Consider the following 18,358-nt stretch of genomic DNA (forward strand, 5'->3'; position numbering starts at 1 on the left):
GAGAGTAACGTAATATTGCACTATACTAATATCTATTTATTTATTAGTTTCGCCATATATTAAACTGGAAATAAAATAACTGGAAAAAAATACTGTGATATATATGACAGGGTGACCGCAACAGCGTTAAGCCAATTACTGCGGGCCCAAATAATGTCTTAAATGAAACTTAGTGCATAAAGATAATTTAAGTAGATATATTGACACATTTGAATCAAATAACTAACAACAGGAGGTAGCAAGAGTGAGGCTTCTGCAAGAGTTACATTTTAAACAAACTGTTTTAAAAGTACGTGGGTCGTAACAGTTGTAACTGTCCAGTGACGTTACGTAGTAACTTAACATGGCGCGTTTAAATGTGTTGAGTTTGTCCAGGTTTAGTTCATCAGCGAGAGCGTTCCATATTCTAGTTGTCCTGATGAGATAGGATTTCTGGTACGTAGAGGTCTTGCACTGACGTACTGCGTACTTGACAACATTACTGTTTGATGATGTTGTTGGTCGTGTACGTCGAGGAACAGGTAGTAGATTAGGCTTCACGTGTATCAGGTTGTGCGTTAGTTTAAAGAAAAAAATCATGTCAAGGTATTCATGCCAGTAAGTTATTGGTAGTAAAGACAGAGTTTTCAATCTCGAACTGTAAGAGACGGTGGATGAGAATGGCAGTTTGAGAATGTATCTTGTGGCACGTCGTTGTGTTCTCTCAACTCTAGATATTAGTTCAATAGACTGTGGTGCCCATATTTGTGATGCGTATCCAAAGTGAGCACGAACGAGAGTAAGATACAGCGTTCGTCTCACGGAAATACTTTGGATGTATGGAGTGTTTCTTCTGACGTAGCCCAGCAGTTTGTTAGCTCTAGCTGTTTGTTCCAGTACCTGCTTGTTCCAAGTCAAGTTGTTGGATACCCAGACACCCAAATCGCGTTCAGCTTTGACGGATACGAGTTCAGAGTTCTTGAGACTGTAGGTAGATTCCACGGGTCTGATTTTTCTTGTTATTCTTTGCGCTTTACATTTAGTCTCATTGAACGTGAGACTGGATGACGAAGACCAAACGTGCAGGCTGTTTAAATCGGTCTGTAGCGACGCAGCATCTTGAAGAGACTTGATATTTTTGTAGATTTTTGTATCATCAGCATACATGGCAACGTTGCTGGACTCCACTACTTCTGGTAAATCGTTCACGAACAGAAGGAACAAAGCTGGTCCCAAAATAGAGCCTTGACGAACCCCGGAACCGACAGGCAGGGGATCTGATGTAGCTCCAGCCACAGTAACAGGCTGGTGGCGGTCCATTAAGTACGAATTGAACCACTGTAGAAGGGTGCCACCATAACCAGACTCGCGCAATATCATGAGAGTCGTGTCACCTTGGATGTAAATCCACCATTCTTTATACTGCTGCCCTTTGTTTTTCAAACTTCAGTTGGATGTCGTATTTTTGGGTCTGTCAATCAAATAAGAAGGGGGTCACACATGAGAAGAAACGCGATTGACATGCAGGAAGTACAGCACAAGCTTTATATGTAGTAATGGGGAGATGTCGAGTGAGGTCATTTATAAAAGATTTTCACGATATTTGATTTCTCGTCTGTGAAACTTTTTTCTTGTGACTGGCTGCCTTTTAAATATCCGCATCGCATACAGATGGAGCTCTCTAGCAGAGTTTTCTTCTCTTACAGGTCACTAATAGAATCGTATCATCGGTTCTTGACTGTTCTCATTTTTAGCGACAGAAGTAACATAACTAGACTAATTATGGACTTCTGCTGACAGCGGTGAATCAGGCTATCTACACTGACATAAAATCTTCCATAATTCTTTTCTATACTCAGGCATTCTGAATGAATAGACAACTAGATTTAAAAAGGAATTGCTAACGAGCAACACCACAAATACAAAGTAATATTCTGAATAAATAAAGTCATAATGGAACATGTTTAGAAACATCATAAAATCTGTGATCATTTTCGGCAACCAAGTTCCCAGTGACACTACAGTCACTATAAAAAGAGTCTTGGTCAGTTTGCTGTTCTCCTGAATTGTTCTGCAGTGGCGAAACTTTACGAAGAACTTAAGTTTGATCCAAATAGAAAGATAAGAGATGAACATTGTTAGTAGTGACATAATATCAAGGGGATAGATGAAGAAGAGAAATAACGCGATCTGTTTTTCCTCGGTCAGGGAGACATATAATAAAAATTTCATTGTCAAAATAATCCAAATTAGTCCAATGGCTGTGAAGTAATACCATCTTTTCGCGAGTCGATGATGAAATGGCCAGAACACTGCTAGCACTCTTTCCACAGAAATGACAGCAAGAGAGTAGAGAGAGGCGTGTATGAAAACCGTGCTGATCATTCTCATTATTACAAATTTCTTTGTAAAATTATTCGAGAAAATATTGAAGGAGGAAGCAAACGATACAACAGAAAGGGCCAATGTTGAGACTCCCACGAGTAAATCAGCAAGAGTCAGGTTCACTAGAAGATAATTGGATTTCTTCACCCGAAATGCCTTTCTCAGAAACACTGCGAGTGCGATGGAGTTGCCAACTATAATAGCCATGCTCAGAGAAGAGATAGTCACGGACCAAATCAATTCTTTACGGCTTTGATCTTCAGTTGTACTATTGTTAAGTAGGACAGAACGATTATCAGGCATATTGTTGCTGCAAGGAGAAACTCAAACTGGTTTTCTTGACTCAACTAAAGACGATGTTCTATTGCAAGACCCAAGGCGATCCCTCTGAGAGACTTGACAAGCAATAAGTAATAACCCTGAGAAATCCTTTCGCCTTTATCAAACATGTATAATGAAAATCATATAATCATATTTCACAGCACCTGATTCCGCCATGGAGTGACACTCATTTTGATCAAATCTTATTGATTGATGACTTTATTAAACTGCTATCCCTCTTTTAATAGTTTGTTTACTTTATGCTATCTTCATGATTAGGATAAATTTTCAATAACTAATATTACTATTCTAGAAAATCACAGAAGCTTTCATATTGACACTGAGCTGAGACGAATCCAGAAGACTGAACGACTGTGCATCTTCCCATTTCTTCAGAATTCGTTTTTCATTTTTCAAATTTTCTTTCAATGAAATGAGAGTAACGTAATATTGCACTATACTAATATCATGAGAGTCGTGTCACCTTGGATGTAAATGCACCATTCGTTATATTGCAGCCCTTTGTTCTTCAATCTTCAGGTGGGTGTCGTATTTTTGGGTCTGCCAATTAAATAAGAAGGGGGTCATACATGAGAAGGAACGCGATTGACATGCAGAAAGTACAGCACAAGCTTTATATGTAGTAATGGGGACATGTCAAGTAAGGTCATTTATAAAAAGATTTTCACGATATTTGATTTCTCGTCTGTAAAAAAAAATTTTCTTGAGACTGGCTGCCTTCTAAACATCCACATCGCATACAGATGGAGCTCTCTAGCAGAGTTTTCTTCTATCACAGGTTATTAATATAATCATATCATCGGTTCTTGCCTGTTCTCATTTTACAACGACAAAAGTAACATAACTAGACTAGTTATGGACTTCTGCTGACAGCGATGAATCAGGCTATCTACACTGACAGAAAATGTTCCATAATTCTTTTCTAAACTCAGGCATTCTGAATGAATAGACAACTAGATTTAAAAAGGAATTGCTAACGAGCAATGCCACAAATGCAAGGTAATATTCTGAATAAATAAAGTCATAATAGAACATGTTTAAAACAATCATAAAATCTATTATCATTTTTGGTGACCACGTTCCCACAGATACTACAGTCACTATAAAGAGAGTTTTACTCATTTTACTGTTCTCATGAATTGTTCTGCAGTGGCGAAACTTTGTGAAGAACTTCAGTTTGATCCAAATAGAACGATACGAGATGAATATTGTTAGTAGTGAAATAATAATGAGGACAAAGAAGAAGGGAAACAACGCAAACAGCTTCTCCTTGGTCTGACTAGGTTGGGAGACGTACAATAAAAATGCCACAATCGAAAGAATCCAAACCAGTCCAATAGCAGTGAAGTAATGCCATGTTTTAGCGAGTCGATGGTGAAATGGCCAGAACACTGCCAGCACTCTTTCCACAGAAATGACAGCAAGAGAGTAGAGAGAGACGTATAAGACAACCTAAACGACTATTTCTATTATTTCAGATCTCTTTGCAAAATTATTCGAGGAAGCAAACGATCTAGTAACAGCAAGGGCCAACATTGAGACTCCCACGAGTAAGTCAGCAAGAGTCAGGTTCACTAGAAGATAGTTGGATTTCTTCACCCGAAATGTCTTTCTCAGGAACACTGCGAGTGCGATGGAGTTGCCAACTATAATAGACACGCTCAGAGGAAAGATAGCCTCGAACCGAATCTTTCCAATACTACTTTGATCTTCAGTCGTACTATTGTTAAGTAGGACAGAATGATTATCATGCATATTGTTGCTACAAGGAGAAACTCAAACTGAGCTTCTTGACTCAACTAAAGACGATGTTTTATTGCAAGACCCAAGGCCACCCCTCTGAGAGACTTGACAAGCAATACGTAATAACCCTGAGAAATCCTTTCGCCTTATTAAAATATATATAATGAAAACCATAGGCAATCATGTAATACCGGGATCAGTTTATCAGTCTTTTGATTGCACCTGATTCCGCCATGAAATTGACACTCATTTTGATCAAGTCTTATTGATTTATGACTTTATTAAACTACTGTCCCTCATTCTATAGTTTGTTTACTTTATGCTGTCTTCATGATTAGGATAAATGTTCAATAACTAATATTACTATTCTACAAAATTACAGAAGCTTTCATATTGACAGTGAGCTGAGATGAATCCAGAAGGCTGAACGACTGTGCACCTTCCCATTTCTTTCAGAATTCGTTTTCCTTTTTTCCCATTTTCTTTCAATGAAATGAGAGTAACGTAATATTGCACTACTAATATTATGAGAGTCGTGTCACCTTGGATGTAATACCACCATTCGTTATATTGCAGCCCTTTGTTTGTCAAGCTTCAGTTGGATGTCGTATTTTTGGGTCTGTCAATCAAATAAGAAGGGGGTCATACGTGAGAAGGAACTCGATTGAAATGCATGAAAGTACAGCACAAGCTTTATATGTAGTAATGGGGAGATGTCGAGTGAGGTCATTTATAAAAGGATTTCACAATATTTGATTTCTTCTCCGTGAATTTTATTTTATTTTATTATATTTTTTGAGACAGGCTGCCTTCTAAATATCCTCTTCGTATACAGATGGAGCTCTCTAGCAGAGTTTTCTTCTCTCACATGTCACTAATAGAGTCATATCATCGGTTCCTGCCTGTTCTCAATTTACAGCGACAAAAGTAACATAACTAGACTAGTTATGGACTTCTGCTGTTAGCGATGAATCAGGCTATCTACACTGACAGAAAATTTTCCATAATTCTTTTCTAAACTCAGGCATTCTGAATGAATAGACAACTAGATTTAAAAAGGAATTGCTAACGAGCAACACCACAAATACAAAGTAATATTCTGAATAAATAAAGTCATAATGGAACATGTTTAAAAACATCATAAAATCTGTGATCATTTTCGGCAACCAAGTTCCCAGTGACACTACAGTCACTATAAAAAGAGTCTTTGTCAGTTTACTGTTCTCCTGAATTGTTCTGCAGTGGCGAAACTTTACGAAGAACTTCATTTTGATCCAAATAGAAAGATAAGAGATGAACATTGTTAGTAGTGACATAATATCAAGGGGATAGATGAAGAAGAGAAATAACGCGATCTGTTTTTCCTCGGTCAGGGAGACATATAATAAAAATTTCATTGTCAAAATAATCCGAATTAGTCCAATGGCTGTGAAGTAATACCATCTTTTCGCAAGTCGATGATGAAATGGCCAGAACACAGCTAGCACTCTTTCCACAGAAATGGCAGCAAGAGAGTAGAGAGAGGCGTGTATGAAAACCGTGCCGATCATTCTCATTATTACAAATTTCTTTGTAAAATTATTCGAGAAAATATTGAAGGAGGAAGCAAACGATATAACAGAAAGGGCCAATGTTGAGACTCCCACGAGTAAATCAGCAAGAGTCAGGTTCACTAGAAGATAGTTGGATTTCTTCACCCGAAATGCCTTTCTCAGAAACACTGCGAGTGCGATGGAGTTGCCAACTATAATAGCCATGCTCAGAGAAGAGATAGTCACGGACCAAATCAATTCTTTACGGCTTTGATCTTCAGTTGTACTATTGTTAAGTAGGACTAGAACGATTATCAGGCATATCTGTTGCTACAAGGAGAAACTCAAACTGGTTTTATTGACTCAACTAAAGACGATGTTTTATTGCAAGACCCAAGGTGATCCCTCTGGGAGACTTGACAAGCAATAAGTAATAACCCTGAGAAATCCTTTCGCCTTTATCAAACATGTATAATGAAAATCATATAATCATATTTCACAGCACCTGATTCCGCCATGGAGTGACACTCATTTTGATCAAATCTTATTGATTGATGACTTTATTAAACTGCTATCCCTCTTTTAATAGTTTGTTTACTTTATGCTGTCTTAATGATTAGGATAAATTTTCAATAACTAATATTACTATTCTAGAAAATTACAGAAGCTTTCATATTGACAGTGAGCTGAGATGAATCCAGAAGGCTGAACGACTGTGCACCTTCCCATTTCTTTTGAATTCGTTTTCCTTTTTTCCCATTTTCTTTCAATTAAATGAGAGTAACGTAATATTGCACTACTAATATTATGAGAGTCGTGTCACCTTGGATGTAATACCACCATTCGTTATATTGCAGCCCTTTGTATGTGAAGCTTCAGTTGGATTTCGTATTTTTGGGTCTGTCTATGAACTGAATAAGAAGGGGGTCATACGTGAGAAGGAACTTGATTGACATGCAGGAAGTACAGTACAAGCTTTAAATGTAGTAATGGGGAGATGTAGAGTGAGGTCATTTATAAAAGGATTTTCACAATATTTGATTTCTTGTTCGTGAATATTTTTTTTTACGGCACTGACTGCCTTTTAAACATCCACATCGCATACAGAGGGAGCTCTCTAGCAGAGTTTTCTTCTATCACAGGTTATTAATATAATCATATCATCGGTTCTTGCCTGTTCTCATTTTTAGCGACAGAAGTAACATAACTAGACTAGTTATATAAGTGGACTTCTGCTGACAGCGATGAATCAGGCTAGGCTACACTGACAGAAAATCTTCCATAATTCTTTTCTAAACTCAGGCATTCTGAATGAATAGACAACTAGATTTAAAAAGGAATTGCTAACGAGCAATGCACCACAAATGCAAGGTAATATTCTGAATAAATAAAGTCATAATAGAACATGTTTAAAACAATCATAAAATCTATGATCAGTTTTGGTGACCACGTTCCCATCGACACTACAGTCACTATAAGAAGCGTTTTGGTCAGTTTACTGTTCTCCTGGATTGTTCTGCAGTGGCGAAACTTTGTGAAGAACTTAAGTTTGATCCAAATAGAAAGATACGAGATGAATATTGTTAGTAGTGAAATAGTAATGAGGACAAAGAAGAAGGGAAACAACGCAAACAGTTTCTCCTTGGTCCGACTAGGTTGGGAGACGTACAATAAAAATGCCACAATCGAAAGAATCCAAACCAGTCCAATAGCAGTGAAGTAATGCCATGTTTTAGCGAGTCGATGGTGAAATGGCCAGAACACTGCCAGCACTCTTTCCACAGAAATGACAGCAAGAGAGTAAAGAGAGACGTATAAGACAACCGAAACGACTATTCCTATTATTTCAGATCTCTTTGCAAAATTATTCGAGGAAGCAAACGATATAGTAACAGCGCGGGCCAACATTGAGACTCCCACGAGTAAGTCAGCAAGAGTCAGGTTCACTAGAAGATGGTTGGATTTCTTCACTCGAAATGTCTTTCTCAGGAACACTGCGAGTGCGATGGAGTTGCCAACTATAATAGCCAAGCACAGAGGAAAGATAGCCTCGAACCGAATCTTTCCAATACTACTTTGATCTTCAGCCGTACTATTGTTAAGTAGGACAGAATGATTATCATGCATATTGTTGCTACAAGGAGAAACTCAAACTGGTCTTCTTGACTCAACTAAAGACGATGTTTTATTGCAAGACCCAAGGCCACCCCTCTGAGAGACTTGACAAGCAATAAGTAATAACCCTGAGAAATCCTTTCGCCTTATTAAAATATATATAATGCAAACCATAGGCAATCATGTAATACCGGGATCAGTTTATCAGTCTTTTGATTGCACCTGATTCCGCCATGAAATTGACACTCATTTTGATCAAGTCTTATTGATTTATGACTTTATTAAACTACTGTCCCTCATTCTATAGTTTGTTTACTTTATGCTGTCTTCATGATTAGGATAAATGTTTCAATAACTAATATTGCTATTCTAGAAAATTACAGAAGCTTTCATATTGACAGCGAGCTGAGATGAATCCAGAAGGCTGAACGACTGTGCACCTTCCCATTTCTTCAGAATTCGTTTTCCTTTTTTCCCATTTTCTTTCAATGAAATGAGAGTAACGTAATATTGCACTTTACTAATATCATGAGAGTCGTGTCACCTTGGATGTAAATCCACCATTCGTTATACTGCGGCCCTTCGTTTTTCAAACTTTAGTTGGATGTCGTAGTTTTGGGTCTGTCAATCAAATAAGAAGGGGATCATACGTGAGAAGGAACGCGATCGACATGCAGGAAGTACAGTACAAGCTTTACATGTATTAATGGGGACATGTCGGGTGAGGTCATTTTCACGATATTTGATTTCTTGTCCGTAAGTGTTTTTTTTCTTCTTTTTTTCTTGAGACTGGCTGCCTTCTAAATACCCGAATCATATACAGATGGAGCTCTGTGTGAAGTTAGTGAATAATGAGCAGTACCTGAGCTGGATTCAAATAGAAATTTTATCAACTATTGAGAGTCTTAAGTACAGTCTGTGGTTAAACTATACCTAGCTTATGTCACACTCTCTTGCAGTGTTTTTATTTCTCACAGGTCACATTATCGGTTCCTGCCTGTTCTCATTTTACAGCGACAGAAGTAACATAACTAGACTAGTTATGGGATTCTGCTGACAGCGATGAATCAGGCTATCTACACTGACAGAAAATCTTCCATAATTCTTTTCTATACTCAGGCATTCTGAATGAATAGACAATTAGATTTAAAAAGGAATTGGTAACTTGTATCGCCACAAATACAATGTAATATTCTGAATAAATAAAGTCATAATATAACACTTTTAACAAAATCATAAAATCTCTGATCATTTTAGGTGACCAAGCTCCCAGTGATGCTACAGTCACTATAAAGAGAGTTTTGGTCAGTTTACTGTTCTCCTGAATTGTTCTGCAGTGACGAAACTTTGTGAAGAACTTCATTTTGATCCAAATAGAAAGATACGAGATGAATATTGTTAGTAGTGATATAACGACCACCAGATAGACAAAGAACAAGTACCTAAGCTTTTCCTCCGTGGTCGACTGAGGACCCAGTCCGTAGACATACCCTAAAATTATCATAGTCGAAAACATCCAAACCAGTCCAATAGCAGTGAAGTAATGCCATCTTTTAGCGAGTCGATGGTGAAATGGCCAGAACACTGCAAGCACTCTTTCCACTGAAATAAGGCAAAGTGAGTAGACTGATGCATTTACGGATGATAGAAGAAGTGTTATCTCATTTGCAAGAGAGAGGATTGAAAAAATGTCATATGTAGCCGGCAACCACATGAGTGATAAAATTGCATACGACACTCCCACGAGTAAGTCAACAAGAGTCAGGTTCACTAGAAGATAGTTGGATTTCTTCACCCGAAATGTCTTTCTCAGGAACACTGCGGTTGCGATGGAGTTGCCAACTATAATAGCCAAGCTCAGAGGAAAGATAGTCCCGAACCAAATCTTTCCAATACGGCTTTGATGTTCAGTCGGGCTATTGTTGAGTAGGACAGAATGATTATCATGCATATTGTGGCTGCGAGGAGAAACTCAAACTGGTCTTCTTGAATCAACTAAAGACGATGTTTTATTGCAAGACCCAAGGCCACCCCTCTGAGAGACTTGACAAGCAATACGTAATAACCCTGAGAAATCCTTTCGCCTTATTAAAATATATATAATGAAAACCATATGCAATCATGTAATACCGGGATCAGTTTATCAGTCTTTTGATTGCACCTGATTCCACCACTCATGACACTCATTTTGATCGAATCTTATTGATTGATGACTTTATTAAACTGCTATCCCTCATTGTAGAGTTTGTTTTCTTTATGCTCTGTTTTCATGAATAGGACAACTTTTTTAATATTGAGCTACCGGCTATTCACTGCTTTAACCTTGGTCAACAATTAAAAATTGAAGTCAGGAAATATAACATTTATGTACAAAGCCTGGCTTCTACGAACGGGTACAATCTTAATGTATACACCTATTTAAAAAAAAACCTCATCGCCTGAAGCGATAGGCGATAGGTCACTACCAGACGGAAATGATTTCGTCGACTACAATCAACATCGAATCTGTCTCAACACTAAGGTCCATGTTCTTGATGAGAATAAGAAGCAGAAACACAAGTCATTCCGGCTGTTCTTGGATCTTGGAATGACCTATCTCCTATCGCTTTTCGCCTCTTGCCGAAGGAGAACAAGAGATCATCTATAAATAGCACATCATTTGCTAAACTCCTAAATCCCATCCAAAGCAAAAGATTAAAAATTGGTATGAAAGGGAAGAGTATACTTGTATTCCTGCAAACAACTTTCATTTTCATCTTCCAGTTCGGTTTAGCGAAGTAAAGAAAAACAAAAGCAAACAAGCAAAGTGGACGTATTCGATTTAATACTCATTTGATATGAAGGTTTCATCGAGCTTTGTGTTTATTCTTTATGAACTGCCTTCAATTCTACACATCGCGCTCGTGCTTTAGATACAGGTTTCGACCAGCTTTCCAATTCTTCACATCGCGCTTGTGCTCTAGTTACAGGTTTATTAATTCTGTAATGCTCTTTAGTATATAAGTGTTTTTCGTTCTCCCAGCTCCTGAAAAGGAGATTAAATCATCGTACCTTGTTTATTCTTATCTTACAGTTTTAGAACATTTACATAACACATTTTCAGCTCCCTTCTAAATTCAGGCATTCTGAATGAATACACCACTATATTTATAAAAGAATTGCTCAGAAGTAGCCCTGTCATCAAACGATTTAAATAAGAGTTCATTATCAAAACACAATCCATTATTATTTTTGGTGACCAAGTTCCCAGTGACACTACAGTCACTATAAACAGCGTTTTGGTCAGTTTACTGTTCTCCTGGATTGTTCTGCAGTGGCGGAACTTTGTGAAGAACTTCATTTTGATCCAAATAGAAAGATACGAGATGAATATTGTTAGTAGTGAAATAACAGCGAGGACATAGATGGATAAGAAGTGTCTAACTTTTTCCCCATTGTTCTGAGAACTAGGTTGTGAGACATGCGGCAAAAATGCCACAATCGAAAGAATCCAAACCAGTCCAATGGCAGTGAAATAATGCAATCTTTTAGCGAGTCGATGGTGAAATGGCCAGAATACTGCAAGCACCCTTTCCACAGAAATGACGGCCAGTGTGTAGATAGAGGCGTATATGGGGAGCGTGCTAACCACTCGCAGTACGAATTGAATTTCCTTTATCAAAACATACCTCGAGGTATTGACGAGAGAAACAAAACTTATAATTGAAAAAAAGAACATTGAGACTCCCACGAGTAAGTCAGCAAGAATCAGGTTCACTAGAAGATAGTTGGATTTCTTCACCCGAAATGTCTTTCTCAGAAACACTGCGAGTGCGATGGAGTTGCCGACTATAATAGCCAAGCTCAGTGAAGAGATAGTCCCGAACCAAATCATTTCTTTACGGCTTTGATCTTCAGTCGTGCTATCGTTGAGTAGGACAGAACGATTATCAGGCATTGTGGCTGCAAGGAGAAACTCAAACTGGTCTTCTTGGCTCAACTAAAGACGATGTGTTGTTGAAATCCATCCCTCTGAGAGACTAAAAAAGCAAATTTGTCCTTCAATTTACATATGCAAAGAAAAACTCTTGAAAAACTCTTCCGCCTGATTCCGCCGTGGAGTGACACTAGTGTTGATCAATGAAAGCTGATTGACATATGACTTTATTAAAATGGCAACCCTCGGACTATAGTTTGCTTTATGCTTTGTCTTCATAAACAGGACCACTTTTTAATGCCAAAGTTATGAATAGTCAGCCTACTTTCCAATCAAATCAAAGTCATTACTGAGCTGACATCGTGTAAACACCGCCGTTATACTAAAAAAGATCATGGATCATGGATCGAAACGTCTAATTTTAAAACATGAAAAACAAGTAAAAAAAACATAATAGTGACTCCTGACTGCAATTTTAAGACATCAAGTATGCAGGCATGTTTTTTTTTCTCGCCGGTCAATTTTTGCTGGCTTCATGGCACCTCAGTTTTGCTGTGCTGTGACATCATTGCTACTTCACTTTTTCAGATCTGCTGGACCTTCTTGAAGGGAAAAAATATCTTTATTCTCGGATTAAAAAGTATAAGTTTATAACATATTCGTCCTCTTTTGTGTGCTATATCTGCATAAAAAAGCATGCTGTCAACGATATATCATACTAAATTATTTATTTAAATTGTATAGTACATCGATGGGAGGAAGGACTTCCAAGGGGGTTGGAGACCACATACATCCTAGACCCCTCCCTCCTATCAGGACCCTGGCTACCATCTTAACATATACATGAAAGGGAGAGGTACACCTTTCTTCATTGTAACAGTTCTTTTCATTTCCCATTTTGTTTAAATGATTGAAAATTAAATGAAAAAGAAGAAACACTATGCAATTTAATTCTATAGGTTTGTTAAATCCCTGCCTTACATTTGACAACTGAATAGATGTTTATGATAAGATCTCTGAAAATATTTACAAAATAGAAGTCCTATAGTTCTCTTCGAACTTCAGGAATTCTGACACTGAATTAGATTCCAAAACAAAAGTCTCATTAGTCAGTTAACTTGTCTCGGAAATACTGAGAGTTGCAACACAAATTATCAGTCAGCAACCAATTCCAGTGAATAGGACTCCCATTAACAAGTCAGCAAGAGTCAGGTTCATTAGAAGATAGTTGGATTTCTTCGCACGAAATGTCTTCCTCAGGAAGACTGCGAGAGCGAAGGAGTCGCCAAAAACAACGAACAAAACTACATGTTGCGAAGAACAGCCATTACCTTTGAAAAGAAGAAAAAATGTTTCGATTTACGAAAAACTTATCGTTTTATCCGCACAACCAAGATAGTTTTAAAAAACTGATAAGCTATTATTATTATCGTATGTTTTTATTGAATCCATAAGTAAATATAATAACATGGAATCAGTCAAATAATAATAAGTCTATAAACTAAATTACATTTGCTTGACATATATCACTTGTGCTTGAGGTATAGTTCATATCTACGAGTCTTGTAATGCCTTAACATGCTTGGGTATTGATTTTAAATTAATCCGGCAAAGAAGGGGTAACGAAAAATGTAATAACGTTATATACAGTCGAAAAACCCTATACTATTGCAATTACTGCTTAATCAAACAAACTTAAAAATGCGGCCAGTCTGTCAAACGGGGTCTCATAACTCGTAGGTTTTTTTCCTTAATTCTGTTGTAAATGTTCCCCAGAATATTTGCCTGTCGATGTTCGTCCCTACTGCTCGTTTCAATCGATTTTTAAATACGAAGAAAGAGTATAATTTTAAGATATATATGCGAGTTTTTTTTAAAATCAGTAATAACAGCAATGAGCAGCAGCAGCGGTAACAGCTGCTATAGGAAAACTGAGTTATACTTACTTTTCTCAATATTTCGAAAGGTTTGTTCTAGTGCTGTGTTAGATGGGGTGGGAGTTATCCTTTGCATTTTGCATTTTGGTTAAATGATGTAAAAAAAGACAAAACAAAACAAAACGAAACAAAACGAAACAAAAAAAAAAAAAAAACCAAAAAAAAAAAAAAAAAAAGAACAACAACAAAGAAAACACTTGCAATTTAATGTTACCTAAATCCTTGTCTTATATTTTACATTTGATTTGGTGTTAATGACAACAGTTTTACAGATATTTACAGAGTACAAGTCTTAGTTCCCTTCGAAATTCAGGCATTCTGACTGAATACACGATTACATTCCAAAAGGAATTGCTTATCACTAATAATGGCAGTATGGAATGTAACATCCCGTTCACTTTTGTCTCAGGAATCTCTTGTAAAGTCGCAACACTTTCCCAAATTGTTTCCGGCAACCAAGTTCCCAGTGACACTACAGTCACTATAAACAGCGTTTTGGTCAGTTTACTGTTCTCCTGGATTGTTCTGCAGTGGCGGAACTTTGTGAAGAACTTCATTTTGATCCAAATAGAAAGATACGAGATGAATATTATTATGAGTACAGTCATTAAGAGACAATAATAAAAAAAGTAATGCCACCAATTTATATGCGGAAAGGTATATTTTAAAATTGGTAAAAGGGAAAGAATCCAAACCAGTCCAATAGCGGTGAGGTAATGCCATCTTTTAGCGAGTCGATGATGAAATGGCCAGAACACTGCTAGCACTCTTTCCACTGAAATAACCGACAGAGTATAAACTGAGGCGTTTATGGATGATAGAACAAGCATTTGCAATATTACAAGAATGGGAACTTCTTCATCGGAGTTAGCAACAACTCTCCTAACTGATAAAATTACTTTGGCGACTCCCACGAGTAAGTCAGCAAGAGTCAGGTTCACTAGAAGATAGTTGGATTTCTTCACCCGAAATGTCCTTCTCAGGAAGACTGCGAGAGCGATCGAGTTCCCAACAGCAATAGCAAAACCCAGAGAAAAGACCGTCGCAAACCACACATGCACAGGTATGATTTGGTTTTGATTTTCATGGCTTTTGTTTCGGAGAAGAGAATGGTTATCGGCCATGATTTCTTGGTACAAAGATGGACACTGAGGTTGTTTTGATTCCCTACAAAATTCTTGAGAGTCTGACTTTGAGCTGAGCTCAAGCCGATTATTGTCCGTCGGGCGATGCTTCGTTCCAAAAAGCGATGGTGATGAGATGACTCTTGTGAAAAGCTTACCAAGCAACTGTAGAGCAACATCGGCCGGCGCTAGGACTATATCTTTTTTTTGATTGATGTAATATAGTTTCGTAATAACGGGTATACGATATTAGTATAAGTAGTGACCGACTTTCATTACAGTTTATAATATAATAATATAATATGTTTATAACTCGCCCTCTAATGTGTGCTATCTGTATAAACAACATGCTGTCAACCATATATCATGCTAAATTGTTTATTCATTTATTTTCATGAAAGGAAGAAATGCACTTTTCTTCCTTGTGAACAGTGCTTTTTTATTTCGCATGTAGGTTTAATTAAATAAAGAAAAAAACATAAAGAAGAAAGACACTTGCGATTTAATACGACAGATATTTGAAGTTCCCTTGTCTTCCATCTTACAGCTGATTGGATGTTAAAGATAACAGTTTTACAAATATTTTCAGAGTACAATTCTTAGTTCTCTTCGAAATTCAGGCATTCTTACTGAATACACGATTAGATTCCAAAAGGAATTGCTCAGAAGTATTAGCAACAGTATGAAATCTAAAGTATTGCTCAAAATTGTTGTACGAAGATTATATGTACCCAAAACACTTTCCCAAATTGCTCTCGGTAACCAAGTTCCCAGTGATACTAAAGTCACTATAAACAGCGTTTTGGTCAGCTTACTGTTCTCCTGGATTGTTCTGCAGTGGCGAAACTTTGTGAAAAATTTCATTTTGATCCAAATAGAAAGATACGAGATGAATATTGTTAGTAGTACAGTAAATATGAGAGAAATATGCAAAAACCTGTGCCACAATCTCATTTGCGGAGAGGTATATTTGAAAAATGTTGTAAGAGAAAGAATCCAAACCAGTCCAATAGCAGTGAAGTATTGCCATCTTTTAGCGAGTCGATGATGAAATGGCCAGAACACCGCTAGCACTCTTTCGAGTGAAATAAGGCAAAGTGTGTAGACTGAGGCAGTTACGCATGATAGAAGTGTTATCTCAATTGCATTGGAGTCGAGAAAATTGTCATACAGAACTAGTACTCTCATGATTGATAAAACTGCAGATGAAAATCCCACGAGTAAGTCAGCAAGAGTCAGGTTCACTAGAAGATAGTTGGATTTCTTCACCCTAAATGCCTTTCTCAGGAAGACTGCGAGAGCACAGGAGTTCCCAACAGTAATGACCATGCTTAGTGGAAAGAACGCTCCGAACCATACGTATGTGTGTAGTTTTTTATTTTCATCGCTTGTGTGGCGGGGAACAGAGTTGTTATCAGCCATTACCTCTGAAGAGAATAAACACTGTTCTGATTAACGACCAAAGATTTTAGTTATCGTCAAAATTGTTCATCTGAGGAACCAAGATTTCAGAAAGTTGATGAGCAATTAAACCTTTCGTAGGTTTTTATTGAATCCACAAATAATTGTAATAATATTGATGAGTCGAATTAATCATAGGTCTCTAAATTTACAATTGGTTGACAGATCACTTGTACTTTTTTATCCTCGAGTCTTGTATTGCCGCTTGGGTATTGATTTAAAATTATCCGGCAAATAAAGGGGAACGAAAAATCTAATAACATTAGATGAACTGGACGTGAAAAGCCCTATATAATTGCAATTAATTCTTAACCAAACAAGCTTTAAAATACGGCCAGTCTGTCAACTGCCAAGGTCGTACATGCCCGGGGGTACTCTTGCCCGTTTAGGGTAGGGATGTGCCGCTGCGCCCTCTGAACCCTGACCCTGTTCCAGAGTCAATAAAATCGCTGAAAATCATACCCTGTTCCGGTATCTCGAAAATGGATACCTGTTCCAGAGAGGAGAGAGCGCGATTTCATATACCCTGTCCTAGAGCGTGCGCGATTTTATATACACTTTTCCAGAGTAGAATCGCTGAAAACCCTGTTTGGCGGCATGTACCCTTATAGCGAATATAGGGGAGTACCCCACCCCAACCCCCCCCCCTTCCCCGGCTTACATGGCCTTAAAATTCTGCTGTATATGTTCCGGCTTAGAATATTTATCTGTAGATCATCGTTTCTCCGGCTCCCGTTTCGATTAGTTTTTAAATACGGAGAAAAATATAATATAAAGATATAAATATTATCGGTAATAACAGCAATGAGCAGCAGCAGCGGTAACAGCTGCTATAGGAAAACTGAGTTATACTTTTCTCAGTATTTCGAAAGGTTTGTTCTAGTGCTGTGTTAGGTGGGGCGGAATTTTGTTTTTAAATGAGAAAATTTTCAAGTTTTTCTTTAGTCATTTTGCATTTTTGTTAATGATGTAAAAAACTAAACAAACAAAGAAGATACTTGCAATTTAATAATCATTTTACATTTGACGACGGGTTTGGTGTTAATAATAACAGTTCTTGGTACATTTACAGAATGCAAGTCTTAATTCTCTTCGAAATTCAGGCATTCTTACTGAATACACGATTAGATTCCAAAAGGAATTGCTCAGAAGTATTACAATCAGCATGAAATCTATATTATTCTTAATTTTTGTCTTAGGAATGTCTTGTAAAGTCGCAACACTTTCCCAAATTATTTTCGGTAACCAAGTTCCAAATGACACTACAGTCACTATAAAAAGCGTTTTGGTCAGTTTACTGTTCTCCTGGATTGTTCTGCAGTGACGAAACTTTGTGAAGAACTTCATTTTGATCCAAATAGAAAGATACGAGATGAATATTATTAGTAGTACAGTACATATGAGAGAAATATGCAGAAACCTGCGCCACAATCTCATATGCGGAAAGATATATTTTAAAATTCGAAAAGGGGAAAGAATCCAAACCAGTCCAATAGTAGTGAAATAATGCCATCTTTTAGCGAGTCGGTGGTGAAATGGCCAGAACACTGAAAGCACTCTTTCCACTGAAATAAGGCAAAGTGTGTAGACTGAGGCGCTTACAGATGATAGAAGAATATTGTATGGAAGAATAGTTATCTTAATTGCATTGGAGTCGGGAAAATTGTCATACGGAGCTAGTACGCTCATGATTAAAAAACTTGCAGATGAAATTCCCACGAGTAAGTCAGCAAGAGTCAGATTAACTAGAAGATAGTTGGATTTCTTCATACGAAATTTCTTTCTCAGAAACACTGCGAGAGCGATGGAGTTGCCAACTATAAT

General features: G+C 37.4%; 6 protein-coding genes and 2 pseudogenes across 6 annotated transcripts in view; 1 reads left to right on the forward strand and 7 right to left on the reverse strand.

Annotated features, from left to right (window-relative positions):
• LOC116296765 (WD repeat-containing protein 19) overlaps nucleotides 1-18,358 on the forward strand; it is a 50,639-nt gene that overhangs the window by 12,422 nt on the left and 19,859 nt on the right. The window lies entirely within an intron of this gene.
• On the reverse strand, nucleotides 1,792-2,895 carry LOC148905953 (uncharacterized). Its single transcript, XM_089038850.1, has one exon. It carries the CDS (start codon nucleotides 2,665-2,667, stop codon nucleotides 1,792-1,794), a length of 876 nt encoding a protein of 291 aa, XP_088894976.1. The 5' UTR covers nucleotides 2,668-2,895.
• On the reverse strand, nucleotides 2,889-4,492 carry LOC148905954 (adenosine receptor A3-like; annotated as a pseudogene).
• On the reverse strand, nucleotides 5,274-6,300 carry LOC148905955 (uncharacterized). The gene has a single exon (XM_089038851.1). The coding sequence runs from the start codon at nucleotides 6,204-6,206 to the stop codon at nucleotides 5,427-5,429; it is 780 nt and encodes a 259-aa protein (XP_088894977.1). The 5' UTR covers nucleotides 6,207-6,300; the 3' UTR covers nucleotides 5,274-5,426.
• LOC148905956 (adenosine receptor A3-like) lies at nucleotides 7,142-8,108 on the reverse strand (annotated as a pseudogene).
• On the reverse strand, nucleotides 10,917-12,033 carry LOC148905957 (galanin receptor 2a-like). The gene has a single exon (XM_089038853.1). It carries the CDS (start codon nucleotides 12,031-12,033, stop codon nucleotides 11,164-11,166), a length of 870 nt encoding a protein of 289 aa, XP_088894979.1. The 3' UTR covers nucleotides 10,917-11,163.
• LOC148905958 (galanin receptor type 2-like) lies at nucleotides 14,185-15,073 on the reverse strand. The gene has a single exon (XM_089038854.1). It carries the CDS (start codon nucleotides 15,071-15,073, stop codon nucleotides 14,216-14,218), a length of 858 nt encoding a protein of 285 aa, XP_088894980.1. The 3' UTR covers nucleotides 14,185-14,215.
• LOC148905959 (uncharacterized) lies at nucleotides 15,659-16,530 on the reverse strand. The gene has a single exon (XM_089038855.1). The coding sequence runs from the start codon at nucleotides 16,493-16,495 to the stop codon at nucleotides 15,659-15,661; it is 837 nt and encodes a 278-aa protein (XP_088894981.1). The 5' UTR covers nucleotides 16,496-16,530.

The sequence above is a fragment of the Actinia tenebrosa genome, unplaced genomic scaffold, assembly GCF_029948245.1.
Source record: "Actinia tenebrosa isolate PJP-AT-01 unplaced genomic scaffold, QUT_ActTen_1.0 PGA_scaffold6__47_contigs__length_16458017, whole genome shotgun sequence".
NCBI classification, from domain to species: domain Eukaryota; kingdom Metazoa; phylum Cnidaria; class Anthozoa; order Actiniaria; family Actiniidae; genus Actinia; species Actinia tenebrosa.

Bases quoted from the DNA above. Each gene is read 5' to 3' on its own strand.
- LOC148905959 (XM_089038855.1), bottom strand. From the start codon at position 16,495: ATGGCTGATAACAACTCTGTTCCCCGCCACACAAGCGATGAAAATAAA.
- LOC148905953 (XM_089038850.1), bottom strand. From the start codon at position 2,667: ATGCCTGATAATCGTTCTGTCCTACTTAACAATAGTACAACTGAAGAT.
- LOC148905955 (XM_089038851.1), bottom strand. From the start codon at position 6,206: ATGGCTATTATAGTTGGCAACTCCATCGCACTCGCAGTGTTTCTGAGA.
- LOC148905958 (XM_089038854.1), bottom strand. From the start codon at position 15,073: ATGGCCGATAACCATTCTCTTCTCCGAAACAAAAGCCATGAAAATCAA.
- LOC148905957 (XM_089038853.1), bottom strand. From the start codon at position 12,033: ATGCCTGATAATCGTTCTGTCCTACTCAACGATAGCACGACTGAAGAT.